General features: G+C 37.9%; 1 protein-coding gene across 1 annotated transcript in view; it reads left to right on the forward strand.

The window, feature by feature from the left end:
- The window catches only part of LOC143245918 (rho guanine nucleotide exchange factor 17-like), a 152,423-nt gene that overhangs the window by 104,988 nt on the left and 28,087 nt on the right, over positions 1–19,348 (forward strand). The window contains exons 10-11 of the mRNA XM_076492170.1: positions 9,670–9,782; positions 12,551–12,660. Coding sequence (XP_076348285.1) covers positions 9,670–9,782; positions 12,551–12,660 — 223 coding nt within the window. The remainder of the gene's footprint in view (positions 1–9,669; positions 9,783–12,550; positions 12,661–19,348) is intronic.

Raw genomic sequence — 19,348 nt, forward strand, 5'->3', positions numbered from 1 at the left:
ACATTTGTACATTAGGTAACAAACAGAGGTATGGAAATGTTGTCTTCTTGGTTTTATCTCTTAAGATTAACACATGTAAATGCCTTATTTTCCTAAATTTGAAGTTTTAAAGGTTAAAAGTTAATTATAAAAATGCCCTATTCCCACTGTTCGTTGGTAAAAGGGTAGCCCAAGAGTTGGCGGTGGGTGGTGATGACAAGCTGCCTTCCCTCTAGTTTTACACTGCTAAATTAGGGACGGCTGGCGCAGGTAGCCCTTAAGTACCTTTGCGCGAGGCCCGGCATGGCCAAGCGCGTTAAGGCGTGCGACTCGTAATCCGAGGGTCGCGGGTTCGCATCCCCGTCGCGCCAAACATGCTCGCCCTTTCAGCCGTGGGGGCGTTATAATGTGACGTTCAATCTCACTATTCGTTGGTAAAAGAGTAGCCTAAGAGTTGGCGGTGGGTGGTGATGACTAGCTGCCTTCTCTCTAGCCTTACACTGCTAAATTATGGACGGCTAGCACAGATAGTCCTCGAGTAGCTTTCAAAAACAAACAAAAAAACCTTTCGCGAAATTAAAAAAGAAACAAACAAAAACTAATTTAATATATATCATGTTACATATATTTGTATGTTGACATAGTTTTAACGTCGTTCTTTGTTTTATGTTATTATATGATATTTTACCTATTAGGTATTAGGGTTAATAGGCCAGTCTTGCAGCTGTATATCTTATAGCACAAAGTCTAGAGATAAAGCTAATTCTAGACTTGCGGCTACGACAATCGTATAGAATTGTGCCAATAACTTTATAAACAGCGACATATTTTCTTTTTTTTTCAAAGTATTCATTAATTTTTTCCCGAATTTTACTTTGTATGTCACAACTGAAGCGTTATTTAAAAAGAAATTAAATTTTGGAATAACTCTTATAAAATTAAAAAGACAAATTATTTGATCTTAGCCTGTTTTAGAATCGTTTAAAATATCTTCTAAAAAAACTGTGAAACACTTTGTCCGTTCCGCTTTTTGTCGTTACTATAAAATAAAAAAAGAAACAGACAGAATCATTTTCAGTAATCACAGGCTAGACTTCTGTTTATATCTATACAATCGAGCGAACTGTTTGTTTTTCAGCACATTGCTTCACAATGGAGGCCTGGCATGGCCTAGCGCGTTAAGGCGTGCACTTCGTAATCTGAGGGTCGCGGTTTCGCGCCCGAGTCGCGCCAAATATGCTCGCCCTCCCAGCCGTGGGGGCGTTATAATGTGACGGTCAATCCCACTATTCGTTGGTAAAAGAGTAGCCCAAGAGTTGGCGGTGTGTGGTGATGACTAGCTGCCTTCCCTCTGGTCTTACACTGCTAAATTAGGGACGGCCAGCACAGATAGCCCTCGAGTAGCTTTGTGCGAAATTCCAAAACAAACAAACAAACAAGCTTCACAATGGGCTATCTCTGCTCTGCATGGAAACCCGACTTCCAGCGCTTAAGTCTACAGACTTATCGGTGAGCCATTGTGGAATTGAAGGTTTTTTTTGATATTAGGTGACCAGGTTTATTTTGTTTTGAATTTTTCACAAAGCTATTAGAAAGACAATTTAGCAGTAATAGACTAGAAGGAAGGCATCACCCACCGCCAACTCTTGGGCTTCTCTTTTACTAATGAATAGTGGAATTGAGCGAACACTATAACGCCTACGTTGTCCAATGATGGGGATTCGATCCCGCAGATTGCGAGTCGAGCAACCTCACAAACAAGTAATGCTACGCCTAAACTGATAGGTATTAAGATAGGAAAAAAACATATATTAATAGTCAATGTTATAAAATAACCACGCATTTTAAGTTTTTCGCTTTCATCATTTCGTTGTTAAAAGCAATCAGAATCGGTGAAAATATCGAACATGAAAATCTAATATTTCGTATAATTTAAAATTATATCTCTTTATACGTTTTTGTTAGATCATTACGACACAATCGAGGAAAAACGAATTGAATTTTTTGAACGTAATTACTGAAACAAAAGGCCTGGCGTGGACTAGCGCGTAAGGCATGCGACTCGTAATCCGAGGGTCGCGGGTTCGTTCCCGCGTCGCGCCAAACATGCTCGCCCTCCCAGCCGTGGGGGCGTTATAATGTGACGGTGAATCCCACTATTCATTGGTAAAAGAGTAGCCCAAGAGTTGGCGGTGGGTGGTGATGACTAGCTGCCTTCCCTCTTGTTTTACACTGCTAAATTAGGGACGGCTCGGTGCAGTGGGCTAACAACCTACTCACTTAAATACTTGTTGAAGAATCCGCAAGCGATTGCGGCCCTATGTTCCTACCTGGAATCTAATGGTGATAACTAACTGAAACAAAGTAAAAACTTTACGAGCCATGTTTTACATTTATTTTGATAAATAACCACGAACTAACTATGGAGGAAAAATAAATGATTTTCATGGACACAAAGAACTTTACAACTTCGTATATTTATTTTGATAAACTTTCTGATCTTTTACGTTCCGACCTTCATGTGTATGTGTGTGTGTTTTTCTTATAGTAAAGCCACATCGGGCTATCTACTGAGCCCAACGAAGGGAATCGAATCCCTGATTTTAGGGTTGTAAGTCCGTCGACTTACCCCTGTACTACGAGGGGGACCTTCTTGTGTGTGTATGAATTATTGGTTAAAGGATCATTAAACCTACGAATAACATACAAAACTAATGACAAATCTGTCAATACTGAGAATATGTCAGTATTCGGTGAGCGAGCCATTTCACTTATATTGTTTTTTGTCAGTTCGTTAATCTGAGTGTGTAGCAGGAAATAAGTTGAAGTAAGTTATCGTGCTGCAGTATGTGAACGCCTACCACAGTGAACGGTAAAAGGAAAAAGACATGATTTTAGGCTTAAGAAATATCAATGCAAAGTTTCTGTTGTGGCTGTATATATCTGCCAGCCCTTCTAGCACCTAACAATCGTCCGTAAGTATCGTTGTAACTCACATACCACACACCCTATGACCTATGACACTTTAAAAAATACGAACCGCCTTTCGCATTCCTATAAACCTCTTAAAAACTATTTTATTATATACACTTTAATAGTCGAATTTCAGTATAGTAACAAATCGTAGATTAATAGCTCCGAAAGTATAAACAATTAATTATTCTTCATTGACATGGAATAAAAAATAAACGTAAACTGCGAACGCCATCAGTTTTTCGTACGTGTTACCATTTTTAATAATTATTTTAAAAGCTTAGAGAGATAAACGTTAATATTACCCTATTTTATTAGATTCAGTATACGAAGGTCATGTTACACTTTAAATAATAAAAGTCGGTACTAAAGATTCACGTGATAATAAAAAGTAATTCTTCTATAATCATGTATTTATTATATCTGTTGTCGTTACCGATGTACATTTATTTTAATAAACACATATGGACTGTGGTTTCTACATTCTCTGAACCCAGATGGTTAGTTTTTTCACTTTATAGCAATGGATTAAAATGTGGCTTAACCGTTAGAGCGTCCGGTCTGTGATTCCTAGGATCCACGTTCGTGACCCGTTTGCTGTGAAAACGCACTCTGCACATTTAGGGCTGTAGGTGGGCTATAAGACGAACGATCAAATTAAAACATTTTTGTTCTGGTAAGAAAGAACAGCACATGAGTTGGCGGTGGGCAACGGTGACCAGCCCTCTGATCTCCCAGTCTTCAGTTAAGGACTGTATTGCGTAGACAGCCTATGTGTAGCTTTGAGCAGATTTCTGAAACTAACGCTACAGTACTGTTTATTAAAATGATTACATTGTTTTCCAGTTGAAAAATGTACAGAGTTTGTTAACGTTAAACATCTTTCTTCTTATTGTTTCACATTTGAAAATTAACAAACTACGAAAAACTTGAACCCATTGAAAGACGCACCCAGTGGCTCCGCCTTAGGTCTGAAGGCTTATATTGCTAAAAAAGAATTTCGATATACATGGTAGGCAGAGGGACATGTAGCCTGTTTTGTAGCTTTGTGTTTAACTACAAAACAAAAGAATAAACAAACCACTGAAAGACTGAAGAAACACTTGACGTGCTACACAGTTTAACAATCTCAGAACAACACATTTCTCACGTTCTGGCCTTTAGGTGTATAAAGACTGCATAGGTCATGCATTTCTTCCTACCACTCGCCACCAGACAATCAATTTGCAGGCTTTTCTCGGAAATAAATAAAACAATTTAAAAACTGAATACCGTAAACTGGTCTACAGGTTGAAGAAACACGTCTTCTAGAAATGGAAGTACGAGTTTATCTGAACTGGCGTGGGCTGTTCGACTGCTTGTTTCGAACATTAGAAGGTGGCATTCCTAATAAAGGACGTCATATTCATTTTTCCACTTATTGTCAAGGGCGAACTTTCAGATCTGTAGGAACGATAATACTGCACTAATGAGTTCTCTGAACAGCTATCAATATTATTGTTCTATTTAATGTTTGCACGAGAGTGTCAATTCGAAATGTGACCGTTGCCTGAACCTCATACCATAGATAAGAGAAACCTATATCCAGCATTACAAGGCTGCTTATTACTGGTCCTTATTCTTTCCTCTTATTGCCCCCCGCTATTACAGCGGTATGTTTACAGATTTACAACGCTAAACTTAGGGGTTCGATTCCCCTAAGCAGATAGCCCGATGTGGCTTTGCTAGTAGAAAACACACACTCGCTTCCTCTTATTACTAGTCCTTACTCTTATCTCTTATTATTGGTCCTTATTCTTACCTCTAATTACTATTATTTACTCTTTCCTCTTATTACTAGTCCTACTCTTATCTCTTATTATTGGTCCTTATTCTTACCTCTAATTACTATTATTTACTCTTTCCTCTTATTACTAGTCCTTACTCTTATCTCTTATTATTGGTCCTTATTCTTACCTCTAATTACTATTATTTACTCTTTCCTCTTATTACTAGTCCTTACTCTTATCTCTTATTATTGGTCCTTATTCTTACCTCTAATTACTATTATTTACTCTTTCCTCTTATTACTAGTCCTTACTCTTATCTCTTATTATTGGTTCTTATTCTTACCTCTAATTACTATTATTTACTCTTTCCTCTTATTACTAGTCCTTACTCTTACCTCTTATTATTGGTCCTTATTCTTACAAGGACTCAGAAGAAGTCCCTTATATCTTATTACATTGTCCTATATTCTTCACAGGACAATTCGTCCTTATTCTTACCTCTAATTACTATTATTTACTCTTTTCTCTTATTACTAGTTCTTACTCTTACCTCTTATTAATATTCTTCACTTTTACCTCTTATCACTAGTCCTTACTCTTACCTCTTATTTCTGTTTTTTACTCTTACTTCTTATTACTGGTTTTTATCCAAGACCTCTTAATAATGGTCTTTATTCTTATCTCTTATTACTAGTTCTCACTCTTATCTTTTATTACTGAGCCTTACTCTTACCTCTTATTAGTGGTCCTTACCCCTATCTCTTATTACAGGTCCTTATTCTTACCTCTTAATACTGGTTTTTATTCTTACCTCTTATTACAGGTTCCTATTTCTATCTTTTATTAGTCGTTTTATATTATTTCCTCTTATTAGTCGTCCTTACTCTTACCTGTTATTACTGGTCCTTATTCTTACTTCTTATTACTGGTTTTTACTCTTACCTCTTATTACAGGTCCTTATTTCTATCTCTTTTCAGTAATTATTACTGGTCCTTATTCTTATATCTTATTACTAGTTCTTACTCTTACCTCTTATTACATATCTTAACAGGTTTAGTAATAAGGTCGTTAATTCTTTCGGTTGCTTGTTTGTTTGTTTGTTTTGGAATTTCGCACAAAGCAACTCGAGGGCTATCTGTGCTAGCCGTCCCTAATTAAGCAGTGTAAGACTAGAGGGAAGGCAGCTAGTCATCACCACCCACCGCCAACTCTTGGGCTACTCTTTTACCAACGAATAGTGGGATTAACCGTCACATTATAACGCCCCCACGGCTGGGAGGGCGAGCATGTTTTGGCGCGACTCGGGCGCGAACCCGCGACCCTCAGATTACGAAGCGCACGCCTTAATGCGCTAGGCCATGCCTTTCGGTTACTACTGGCAACAGTGAGTACCTTCGAACCAGATCTTTTGTCTTTGTTACTGAGGTCATTACCTGGAGCTCTATGTAAGGGTTACGTCTTCAATTATTCAGCGAAATCTCTAATACACAAATGTTCGCTCTGGTGATGGCCCGAAGAGAAGAAAGTTAACAATCTCAGGAAATGATGACACTTTATTTTTAAACCAGCTCTAAAACAAGAATCGATATACCTTTTAAGGCATTCATTATTCATGAACAAGCAAACGTTGGCACAGTTTTCTTTCACCAAATGCCCCTCAGTGGTACAGAGGTATGTCTGGGACTCACAGCGCTAGAAAACGGATTTCGATATCCGTGGTGGGCAGAGTACAGGTAGCCCACTGCGTAGCTCTTTGCTTAACTTCAAAAAATCAAACAATCAGACAGTCTTTCACCAATTTTTTACACTAAAGCCCAAACACCCATAAACAAAAACATAGGCAAACATATATACATACGTTTGACGTGAACCTACGTAACCATTATGTAATTCAGATATGTGCTTAACAAACCCATCCAAACAGGGTGTAATTTCAATGCACTTTTTAGTAACACACCCAACATTTCGTGTAGTTAATTACTCATCTTTAAAAACCGTATTGAACGGTCACGTGATTTAGAAAACTCGGGCATTCGTTGATAAAATGTAAACTTGTTCTTGTTATGAAATGTTATTAAGCGTGTTGAAAATACCAACTGATATCCTTATCCTCATGAAATTACATTTAAAACGAACCCCAGGGAGCCAGAATAACTAACACGAGTTTACAACGCTAAAGTCAGGAGCTGATCACCCCTGGTTCTACAACGTACGGTCAGTCTATTGCGTAGCTTTGCTGTGGAAAACAAAATCTCGAAATTTTCAGCAACAGTTTGTTAAAGGTAAAACTTTGTTATATAAACCTTCTTCATTCTTAAATGATAATTTCACAGTGCTTGTCATAAATAGTTTCCCCAGTGGGACAGTGGTAAGTGTATGGATTTACAACGCTAAACTTCAGGGTGCGATTCCTCGCGGTAGATGTAGGAAATAACACAATGTGTTTCTGCTCTAAAATAAACAGACTAATACTGGATATACTTGTCACCAAAGAATCTTTTCTGTGGATACATATATGTCGTTTTTTGATTTCTGGTATCCATGATATACAAGGCTGAAAATCGATGCTCTCTTGTTCAGCACTTTAACACGTCTATTCAGTTTCAGGCCTTGATGCAATTACAAACAAACTGAGACACTAAGTTTTCTTTCAATAGCTTTCATTCTTCTGTGATAGATTTTAGAAATTAGTGCGAAACTCTTTTTGTAATTAACTCAAAAAATATATTTAATTAGGTCATGACAGTACATGAGCCATTTTCTTGTCCAACAGAGGTTAAGTGGAATTTATAAGGCAAAAACACTATTATAAGGTAATGTCGATAGGTGTCTTATAGTTCATTTAACTTCCAACAGCCAATAGAGTTTGGTACCGATATTGAATGTCTTAAATTAGTGACGAATTCTTGACCACTCTCCAGACACAGCTCTTTCCAGGGCTTTCTTTTAATCTGGAGTCATTTTCTACTCCAGGAAATCTTAAGTGTTTGAAATCAGTTGAACGTTCCAAGGTATCTTTAGTGTCAAACGTTATGGTTCCAGGGCATTATTAGTATCTGAAGTCATTTCACGGTTCCAGAGCTTTATTGTCTAGAATCACCTGATGGTTTTAAAGCATCTTGAGTGTCACCTGACATCTTCAGGGAATATTTAATGTTTGTAGTCACTTGACTGTTCCATGGCGTCTTTAGAGTCTGAATTTACTTGGTGGGATTCGACGCATTTTCCAAACGCATCCCATACATATTGGATAGGATTGAATTCCAATGAGCACCCACAGAGCCATACCTCTCACCCTGATGGAATGTTTCAAAGGTTCATTTGCACCAGAAAAAAAAATCGTATTATGTGATTCCTATCATGAATGATATTAATAATATCATTGTGAAGGACATACATATCAGTAAACCCACTGGTGTTTCTTCATTTCTATATCGTTATTTCCAAATTAATAATGTTCCACCACAAGAGGTTCAGTAATAAGTCCACTGGCTTACGACACTAAATTTTTGTTTCATACCTGTAGAGGGTAAAGCAAAATTAGCCTATTGTGTAGTTTTATGTTCAACAACAAACAAATAAATACATTCAAACTTCACGTTAGTTTGTGAAAATAAAGTTAGATCTGGTTCCAGCGACTCTTCGTTTGAGTTTGCATATTTTAACTGGTTACAAATATAGAATCGACAGTTTGTGGTCATCTGTATCGTGAGCAATGGTTTATCTTTTCCAACCGTCAAACCATCATTGGTTTGGGTAAGGTTTCACATTCTGCTAATGACACTTTTAGACATTTTAAGCCAATTAGTAGCTTTCTGTTGTGATTGGCCGTGAGCAATAAGGAGGACTTTGATCCCTTTGACAAAAGGTAAAAATTGCGTGACACCACTACGTAAAAGCACGAGAATAATGACCACATCATACGACTAATCACAAGATTCCTGAGTTGCATAACAATGAGATGATGAAGGTGATAAATACTATTATAGCAGAGGTTTTGACTTGATAAAGCAATAACATCATCAAGTTGAATTATGTTTTACTTGTTTTGTACAACGTAACAATGTTTCGAACTGCAGGTTCTGTGATACCTTAACACTAAACTTCCTTACATTTACATTCCATAAAGTATCCACGACGACAAAAAGACAAATTTGAGCTACTTTTGTTTTGAAGATATTGTTGTTTAATTATGCGCACGCGCATCTGTGTATATGGGGAGGGAGGGCAAAAGAAGAAAGAAAAGACACTTTAATAAATCAAAAGTTTAGTTATTAAAGTTAGACCCGCCTACCGATATTTCAAATAAATTCTATAAAATCGATTCTAAATCCTTTTGGGCTTTCAAAGTATAAAAACTATTTTTACTTGGCCAAACAGGACGAAACATGATAAGGTAAGCATAGAAAATTTGGATAATTTGTTTGCTTTTTAATTTCGCGCAAAGCTACACGAGGGCTATCTGCGCTAGCCGTTCCTAATTTAGCAGGGTAAGACTAGAGGGAAGGCAGCTAGTCATCACCACCCACCGCCAACTCTTGGGCTACTCTTTTATCAACGAATATAGTGGGATTGACCGTCACATTATAACGACCCCATGGCTGAAAGGGTGAGCATGTTTAGTGCGACGGTGATTCGAAATTCCGCGATCCTCAGATTACGATCGAACGCCTTAGCGCACCTGGCCATGCCGAGCCGTTTTGATAGTAAAGTAAGATTTTCGATATAATGCCATCTGTAGAGTAATTTTCAAAACGTGTTATATGTCTGACGCTTAAAACTCCATGATATAAAGAACAGGACGAACAATAAACAACATTCATTTACTCATAACAGGAGATCTGTCTCTCCTTGTATTTGTTAATCTCTCTTACTCTGTTTGTCGTTTAGCTATATAGAGATAAAGGCTTAAAGAGAATTCACTGAGTATAAATACTTTCTCTACAGATGGTGATTCCAGCTCAAAGAAAACTCTAAGAGAAGTGGAATGTTTAGAAGAAGATATTGCAGTTTTAGGACACATAAGCGATTTGGCTTCAACGTTGAGATGCCATCATCAGGTACTTCAGCAAGATGGCATTAGAAAAATGTTGTAGAATACGTCTATCTGTAAATAAGGATTCTTCAGTAAAAAGAAAATTGTTTTACAATGAACCACGTTGTTTTGGGTATCACCTATTTACATGAAACCTGTTAAACATTCTAGTCATTCAAATGTCTCAATATTTAAGAATATCACTGTTTGAGGATTCAACAGGTTCAATCTAGAGGATCCGTCTAGAGCATTAAAAACATGTGTGAAATGTGTAATAATTCTGGTTCAAAAGAAAAAAAAATGCTACACCAATAAAGTGTTTCTTCTAAAACAGGGTTCATTTGTAAAATAGCATTTTTCAGACTCAATTCGTTTCACTTTGTCACAGTATACACGTTCGTTCTACTCTGTCAGACTATATCAGTTTGTTTTACTTTGTCAGAGTATACACGTTTGTTCTATTCTTCCAGATGTATAAGTCCGTTTTACTCTGTCTGAGTATATCAGTTCGTTCCATTCTTCCAGAGTGTGTCAGTTCGTTCTATCCTGTCAGAGTGTATCAGTTCGTTCTATCCTGTCAGAGTGTGTCAGTTCCTTCTACTCTGTCTGGGCATATCAGTTCGTTCTATTCTGTCAGAGTGTGTCAGTTTGTTCTACTCTGTCTGGGCATATCAGTTCGTTCTATTCTGTCAGAGTGTGTCAGTTTGTTCTGTTCTGTCAGAGTGTGTCAGTTCGTTCTATCCTGTCAGAGTATGTCAGTTCGTTCCATTATGTCAGAGTGTGTCAGTTTCTTCTATCCTGTCAGAGTGTGTCAGTTTGTTCTATTCTGTCAGAGTGTGTCAGTTTGTTCTGTCCTGTCAGAATGTTTCAGTTCGTTCTACTCTGTCAGAGTGTGTCAGTTTCTTCTATCCTGTCAGAGTGTGTCAGTTTGTTCTATTCTGTCAGAGTGTGTCAGTTTGTTCTGTCCTGTCAGAATGTTTCAGTTCGTTCTACTCTGTCAGACTATATCAGTTTGTTTTACTTTGTCAGAGTATATTAGTTCATTCTATTCTGTCAGAGTGTGTCAGTTCGTTCTACTCTGTCTGGGCATATCAGTTCGTCAGAGTGTGTCAGTTCGTTCTATCCTGTCAGAGTGTGTCAGTTCGTTCTATTCTGTCAGAGTGTGTCAGTTCGTTCTACTCTGTCTGGGCATATCAGTTCGTTCTATTCTGTCAGAGTATGTCAGTTCGTTCTACTATGAGCATATCAGTTCGTTCTATTCTGTCAGAGTGTGTCAGTTCGTTCTACTCTGTCTGAGCATATCAGTTCGTTCTATTCTGTCAGAGTGTGTCAGTTCCTTCTACTCTGTCTGGGCATATCAGTTCGTTCTATTCTGTCAGAGTGTGTCAGTTTGTTCTACTCTGTCTGGGCATATCAGTTCGTTCTATTCTGTCAGAGTGTGTCAGTTTGTTCTACTCTGTCTGGGCATATCAGTTCGTTCTATTCTGTCAGAGTGTGTCAGTTCGTTCTACTCTGAGCATATCAGCTCGTTCTATTCTGTCAGAGTGTGTCAGTTCGTTCCATTATGTCAGAGTGTGTCAGTTTGTTCTATCTTGTCAGAGTGTGTCAGTTTGTTCTATTCTGTCAGAGTGTGTCAGTTCGTTCTATCCTGTCAGAGTGTGTCAGTTTGTTCTGTTCTGTCAGAATGTTTCAGTTCGTTCTACTCTGTCAGACTATATCAGTTTGTTTTACTTTGTCAGAGTATATTAGTTCGTTCCATTCTGTCAGAGTGTGTCAGTTCGTTCTACTCTGTCTGGGCATATCAGTTCGTTCCATTCTGTCAGAGTGTGTCAGTTCGTTCTACTCTGTCTGGGCATATCAGTTCGTTCTATTCTGTCAGAGTGTGTCAGTTCGTTCTATCCTGTCAGAATGTGTCAGTTCGTTCTATTCTGTCATTGTGTGTCAGTTCGTTCTATTCTGTCAGAGTGTGTCAGTTCGATCTATCCTCTCAGAGTGTGTCAGTTTGTTCTACTCTGTCTGAGCATATCAGTTCATTCTATTCTGTCAGAGTGTGTCAGTTCGTTCTACTCTGTCTGGGCATATCAGTTCGTCAGAGTGTGTCAGTTCGTTCTATCCTGTCAGAGTGTGTCAGTTCGTTCTATTCTGTCAGAGTGTGTCAGTTCGTTCTATTCTGTCAGAGTGTGTCAGTTCGTTCTACTCTGTCTGGGCATATCAGTTCGTCAGAGTGTGTCAGTTCGTTTTATCCTGTCAGAGTGTGTCAGTTCGTTCTATTCTGTCAGAGTGTGTCAGTTCGTTCTATTCTGTCAGAGTGTGTCAGTTCGTTCTATTCTGTCAGAGTGTGTCAGTTCGTTCTACTCTGTCTGGGCATATCAGTTCGTTCTATTCTGTCAGAGTGTGTCAGTTCGTTCTACTATGAGTATATCAGTTCGTTCTATTCTGTCAGAGTGTGTCAGTTCGTTCTACTCTGTCTGGGCATATCAGTTCGTTCTATTCTGTCAGAGTGTGTCAGTTTGTTCTACTCTGTCTGGGCATATCAGTTCGTTCTATTCTGTCAGAGTGTGTCAGTTCGTTCTACTCTGAGCATATCGGTTCGTTCTATTCTGTCAGAGTGTGTCAGTTTGTTCTACTTGTAAGCCAAAAGAACTTTACACCTGCCAGGAAATGTGTATTTTTTTATCTTTCTTCTATGTTTTATAATAATAATAAAAAAACTAAATTGAAATGGTTGTTAGATTAACGTGTGAATAGTTATTTTGAGCTAAACTGGAGAACTGGGACCTCTTTGTGTTGCAGACACTGGATGAAGCCATCCAAGAATTGCTGAATACTGCCAATAAGCAGCTGGTTGAGAGACAGGCTGGCGACTCAGAGTTACTGAGGGTTGAACTAACTGTTACAACACAGTGAGTACCTGTAGACATATTATCTGTTACATCAGCCACAGAAATATAGAGGCCTTTGACAATGAAATAAACTTCGAAGTAAACTCATGTTGTTTGTCAGAAATAGACTAGTTTTAGGTCGCTATGCTTTAAAGAAACACTGGGTTTTATCGACATCTTTAAACTGTTACATACTTAACCTGTTCAGTGCCGTAGACGAGATAACTCGTCCAAGCCGATCGGTAACGCAGTGCCACGGACGAGTTAATTCGTTCTCAATAATTACTAACTTCAACGTTAGATGTCAGCACCATACATGCATTTGACCTACTTACAAATTGTTTCACTTTCGATCCAAAATGGCGTCACGAAAAAGGTTACAAAATGAAGAAGCATTACAGTTGCATTGTAACAGCTGAAATACTTGGCAGTCAACAGATTAATAAGAGAAACAAACAAACAGCAACAAAAACGTGTATAAAGGCTGACTCTTACTCCATTTTCATTTTGACATTAACTGAGTATTTACGTGTTTGACTAGATAAAATATATTTTTTCTGTGTGTCGTTTTGCCACCGTCTGTGTGTGTGTGGGGTAATTAGCCGATTTATGTTACTTGAATAATATATACTAGTTCTTGGTGACGAGAAACCCACTTGAAATAAAAATGTATCTCAGAATGGCTGGTATAGGCTTATCAATAAATGTTAATACCCATGACAGCCGATCTGCCCCCCCCCCTAGTACAGCGGTAACTCCACGGATTTACAACGCTAAAATCTGAGGTTCGATTTCCCTCGATGGGCTCAGCAGACAGCTCGGTGTAGCTTTGTTATAAGAAAAACTCACACACCAGCCGTTCTTAGATACAATGTGTACATGTTATTTTATTTAAGTTACTAATAAGTGAAGATGGATTGTATATATATATATATACCTTACCAAGGTTTGGTTTTTAGTAAGGCAATCATCTGGAGAACGATATATATATATATAAGTGTGTGTTTATACATTAAAACACCACACTGCTTGTCATCTTTTTTTATCACTTCCTCACATGACTTTCTTAAAATCAACCGGTTTCAAAGGTCATTCTTCACGATATAAGTCTTACAGAGCCAGGTGGCTAAGGCACTCGACTCGTAATCCGAGGGTAGGGGTCTCGAATCCCCGTCACACCAAACATGCTCGTCCTTTGAACCGTGGGGGCGTTATAATGCGACGGTCAATCCCATTATTCGTTGGTAAAAGAGTAGCCCAAGAGTTGGTGGTGAATGGTGATGACTAGCTGCCTTCCCTCCAGTCTTACACTGCTAAATTAGGGACGGCTAGCGCAGATAGCCCTCGTGTTGCTTTGCGCGAAATTCAAAAACAAACAAATAAGTTTTACAGAAAATCTATAGAAAAACGTTTGAATACAAGGTTTTAGCTGAAAATAAACCTGGATTAAATACATACCTTCCAGGATGCACGATATTTACATGTATAAAATACAGTCATTATGAAAACTGAACGTATTAAAATAGACTCAAAAATCAGGCCCTCCCAGTGGCTAAGTGGAAAGTTTGACGGCTTATAATGCTAAAAAATTGGGTTTCGATATCTCTCATAGACTCACCACAGACAACTCTTTACATTTCTTTGTGCTTAATTACAAACGTACAAACAAACCATACTTCAAAATAAGTTACCTTAAGTTTATAAAACTTCACTGCTACTGTATTACTACTCTTTAAACCGAAACGAAATTAGTGTTTTTTCCCTTAAAACGAAACGATATTTGTGTTCTTTCCCTGTGAGTGAAGAGAAGCTTTTTATTTCCTTGGTTTTTAACAATTCACTGACAAATAAATACCTTGTACTCAAATCGTTCTTAAGAACACTTTTGTGGGAAGTGAATTTATAGTGTGGAATAAATAATTGTGCTTTATTTAACTCAGGTGATATTAAAACTACGAGAAAATTCCCGATATATGTCAACAAGCATTTAAATAAACGTATTATAAACTAATTTAAAATTATAAATGAATCATATTTTCGTGTATTTATTTTTATATATGTTATACAAAAGATACAAGATTTATTTTTGAAAAAAAAAAATCATACATTTTTTGCGATACTCTAATTAGAGGTAAGAGGGCGTAAGTAGCAATACTTGAATAAGGTTAATTAATTGATTGGGATAATACAATAATTAAAACTATTATTACGAATCACAGAAAAATAACAAAGTAAGTTTAAACTCATTTATGTTTTAGTATATTTGTAATTGGGCCAAGCGCGTAAGGCGTGCGACTCGTACTCCGAGGGTCGCGAGTTCGCGCCCGCGTCGCGCCAAACATGCTCGCTCTTTCAGCCGTGGGGGCGTTATAATGTGACGGTCAATCCCACTATTCGTTGGTAAAAGAGTAGCCCAAGAGTTGGCGGTGGGTGGTGATGACTAGCTGTCTTCCCTCTAGTCTTACACTACTAAACTAGGGACGGCTCGGTGCAGCGGGCTAACAACCTACTCACTTAAATACCTGTTGAAGAATTCGCAAGCGATTGCGGCCCTATGTTCATGATGATGATGATGATATTTGTAATTATGTGATTAATATAAAGATTGCATTTTATATACGTTGAGAACACATATTAAATTCAGACTACCCCCAAGTAACGTAGTGGTAAGTCACTGGACATATAACGCTAGAAAGCGGGTTTCGATACTCGTGTTGGCCACAATACAGATAAACCATTGTGTAGCTTTCTTCGTAATTACGAACCAACATCTCCCCAATGGCACAGCGGTATGTCTGCGGGCTCACATTGTTACAAACTGGGTTTTGATACCCCTAGTGGGTAGAGCACAGGTAACCCACTGTGTAGCTTTGTTCATAATTCCAAACAAACGAACCAATGGAAATTCAGGTTATTTATTTTTAGTTGAAAAGTTTTATCTACAAAATTGTGTTTGTTTTTATGTAAAATTATGCGTTCTGAGGGTTAATCTTTGACGTCGTGAAACCAGGTGGATGTGAACCGAGTCATGTCAATACCTAGTAACAGAAAATGAATAAATTCCGGTATTCTGTTATTTTAATATTTGTGTTCATGGGTGGAAAGGTGCATGCGTTTTAGATACATATAAGTGTGTGTATGTATTAGCATGCTTGCTGCGAATCTAGAAGGTCCGAGGTTCAACATTTTCATGAGCTGTTCAATATTTTCCTCACTTTCAGTCAAATCTGCATTATCTATATCTAAAGTAAGTCGGTCTTGCTGTTCCGTTATGAGTAGTTGTGTAGGCAATAGCAATACTAGATTAGGGGCAGCTGTACCTGAACCTTGGACGTAGCCCCATGTTTTGCGTAACAGTTCGGGCTGATAATTAAGTATTAAACAACATGTTTCTGTTTATATGGATTCAGTAGATAGTAAAATGATACCATATATGTGTATGTATGTGTTGACTGACCATTTTATTAGGACTTCTGGGTCTGATCTAAGCTGTATATGCAAATTAGTTTGCACACATGATGTGCTAAATGCTTCAGCAGAACTAACAGACTGGGACAATCGCATTTTCATTCCGTTTAACTGGCATGACGAAAATAAAAACGAATGCAGATTTTGCAAAAGGCAGGATAGTTAGTACATGGCTACCAGATGTCAGAAAGGTCAAGACAGCAGTGTCAGAGGTGAATAAAATGTCTGATGCAAACACGTAATAACAGAAGAAGGAGAAAGGCGGTTAGATAAGAGGGCAAAGCTCAATCGTCGCTAAACAGTTGTTTAATACTGCAGGGCAACCCACTCTTTGCACTTACGAATAAGGTAGACTATCGTTGTAGGACACTATTGCATAAACCATTAGACTCATTTTTTAAGTCCTCCAGCGGAACAATGACAAGATAACGCACTTGCAACGCTAAAATCTAGGTTTAGATTTCCTGCAGTGAACACAGCAGATAGCTCTGTGTGGCTTTGCTCTAAAAGAAACAAACAAAAACAACAAGAAAAAAAACCTTCCTTGAGGGATGTAACTTTGAAATAAGGACTGGTATAAGGTGATTCAGTCCGATTAATCACGCCTTATCCATATTTTTTTTTAGGGATGTAACTTTGAAATAAGGAACCTGGTATAAGGTGATTCAGTCCGATCAGTCACGCCTTATCCATTTTTTTTTTTAGGGATGTAACTTTGAAATAAGGACTGGTATAAGGTGATTCAGTCCGATTAATCACGTCTTATCCATATTTTTTTTTAGGGATGTAACTTTGAAATAAGGAACCTGGTATAAGGTGATTCAGTCCGATCAATCACGCCTTATCCATATTTTTTTTTTTTTAGGGATGTAACTTTGAAATAAGGACTGGTATAAGGTGATTCAGTCCGATCAATCACGTCTTATCCATATATATATATTATTTTTTGCATGAAGGTGTTGACACGGATTTGAAAAAAAGTTACTACAATAACTCAATCCTCTTGTGTGGTCCCAACTGTTCAGACTTCTGGGGTTGGAGTTTTAATTTGGAGTCTATATTTTCCTGGCATATTCTGTGTCCATTTATTCTCTGAAAATGGCAGAATTAACACCACAGCCAACCTTAGAACCTTTTCTGGTAAAGTGTATTCAAGCGATGTTTCGCGTGTATCCTCATGAGGATAACTACTTTAATGATAACGATACCCTCACCTACTGTGTCCAAATTATGGAAGGTTGTTGGAAGTGTTTGGCTTTGTGGGTGAGGGTTTGAGAGATAATGAACAACTTACTACATGGCACGTGGATTATAAATTGGGGGACTTGTACCGACAAGTTACAGGCACTGTATAATCATTCCAACAATGTTAGATGAAGGCTAAGGAAAGTGGAAGGCGCTATAAAACACTCGTGAAAGATGCCTTTAAAGGTGATTTTACAGAAAAAAGAAAACTTTGCAGTCAAAAGAACTACTCATACTGATTAATTTTGCAGGTTCACATTTTTTTATAAAAAATATGTGTAATAAATTAACCATAGAACTTGGTTCAGAAAGAGCCCTTTCCGAGCGGCAATCCGAACATTTTAGTTTTTACGTTTGCCGCTAGGAAAAGTACTGTGACGTAATAGTTGCCAAACAAACCGCTAACGCCAGCGCATTGAATGTAAATAAACATGGCCAGTGCATACAGAGAAACAGAGGTGGAGTCTGTTTTGACTTTGTGTTCTGAACAGTGTTGAGTAGCGCCATATCAATTCGAACCTACTCTGAACGAACCTAGAACACTTACTATTGACACAGATCTGACAAGTTCTAGTGATGAGGACAGTTCCACGAGCGAGAGTAGCGGAACTGTGAGTGATACTGATAGCGCCCAGGCCGGTTGCAAGTCGGTCATACCTCCAGTGGAAGAATGGTAAGCCTAAGTCATGACAACAAATATGGTCTGTATTATTTTACGTACAATTTTAAGCATCTCGAAACCTGTCTGGTGTTTATAAATTATTGGTATCACAGACTGGGTTTTATTTGTTTCTACTTTGCCGACTATGGTAACTAATACTCGGCCCTTCCACAATCATTGTACCGGGTATTTATGACTCGTAACAAAATGAATTTCAATTATGCGTCATAATTCTGTCTATAAAATCAAACTAGATCTAGCAGCCTGAATAGTTAATTTAATATTTACCGTAAATGTATAATTTATAAGACATATTCCGTATGTTTGTGCAAGGTGTAGGTGTGGTTTTTGCGAGCAGATGCCAACCAGGAGAGAGTGCGTTTGTTGTTCCTTCTCCTTGCACGGAAACGAAAACAAGCTTTTGCCCGATGCCGAACCGTTTTTACAACCATAAGCAACGCAGTAAACCATGTTATCATGAAACAAACATGAAGATGCAATATCAAGACAAAAAATAGTCTCACAAAGTATGTAATCCGAAAAAAGCACCAATAGATTTACATAAAACACCAGCACTGAAAGGAACAAAATGGTCGGCGCGCAACGAAGCGAGTTTGTCAACTATTACGTCATAGTTGTAAAACGTCACGGAAACAACCGAACGACTGAGAGGAACTTGAGTTCGAGGACCCGCATATTTTGTTTTATTTTTTACTCAAAAACTAAAGTGTTTAAAAATATGGCAACCACACAGGAATTATACCTAACCAAAGTACAGTTTCTAAGGCAATTATTAAATTTGTTGAAAATTCACCTTTAAGCAAAATACGACGAGAAGTTGGATACAAAACCAGATGAAATGTGGAAGAAAATGAGAAAAACAAACATCATATCTCTTAACACAGTTTTTCACTCACAAAAACATAGAAGCATCTTTACTTACTTAGTTAGAATTCACATTGAGATAGTAATATGAGCATTTAAAAAAACAGCACTGTAACCAAAGCCAAAGGAAATGAAACGCCGATTACGTTTTGGTGACGAGAGACACTCAACGAATAATAAGTACGAATTTAGATAAAGGTTACAGTGAGTATTAGAGAGGTACCAGAGGTACCACAGATGAAGGAAGGCTACTGAAGATCTTATGTGTGAAAAGTTATTTAAGACGAATCAGTGAAGGTGTGACAGATGGAGAGCTTGAAGGTGTAACAGATGGAGAGCTAGTAAAGGTGTAACAGATGGAGAGCTAGTAAAGGTGTAACAGATGGAGAGCTAGTAAAGGTGTAACAGATGGAGAGCTAGTAAAGGTGTAACAGATGGAGGGCTAATGAA

This window comes from Tachypleus tridentatus, chromosome 3 (assembly GCF_004210375.1).
Source record: "Tachypleus tridentatus isolate NWPU-2018 chromosome 3, ASM421037v1, whole genome shotgun sequence".
NCBI lineage: Eukaryota > Metazoa > Arthropoda > Merostomata > Xiphosura > Limulidae > Tachypleus > Tachypleus tridentatus.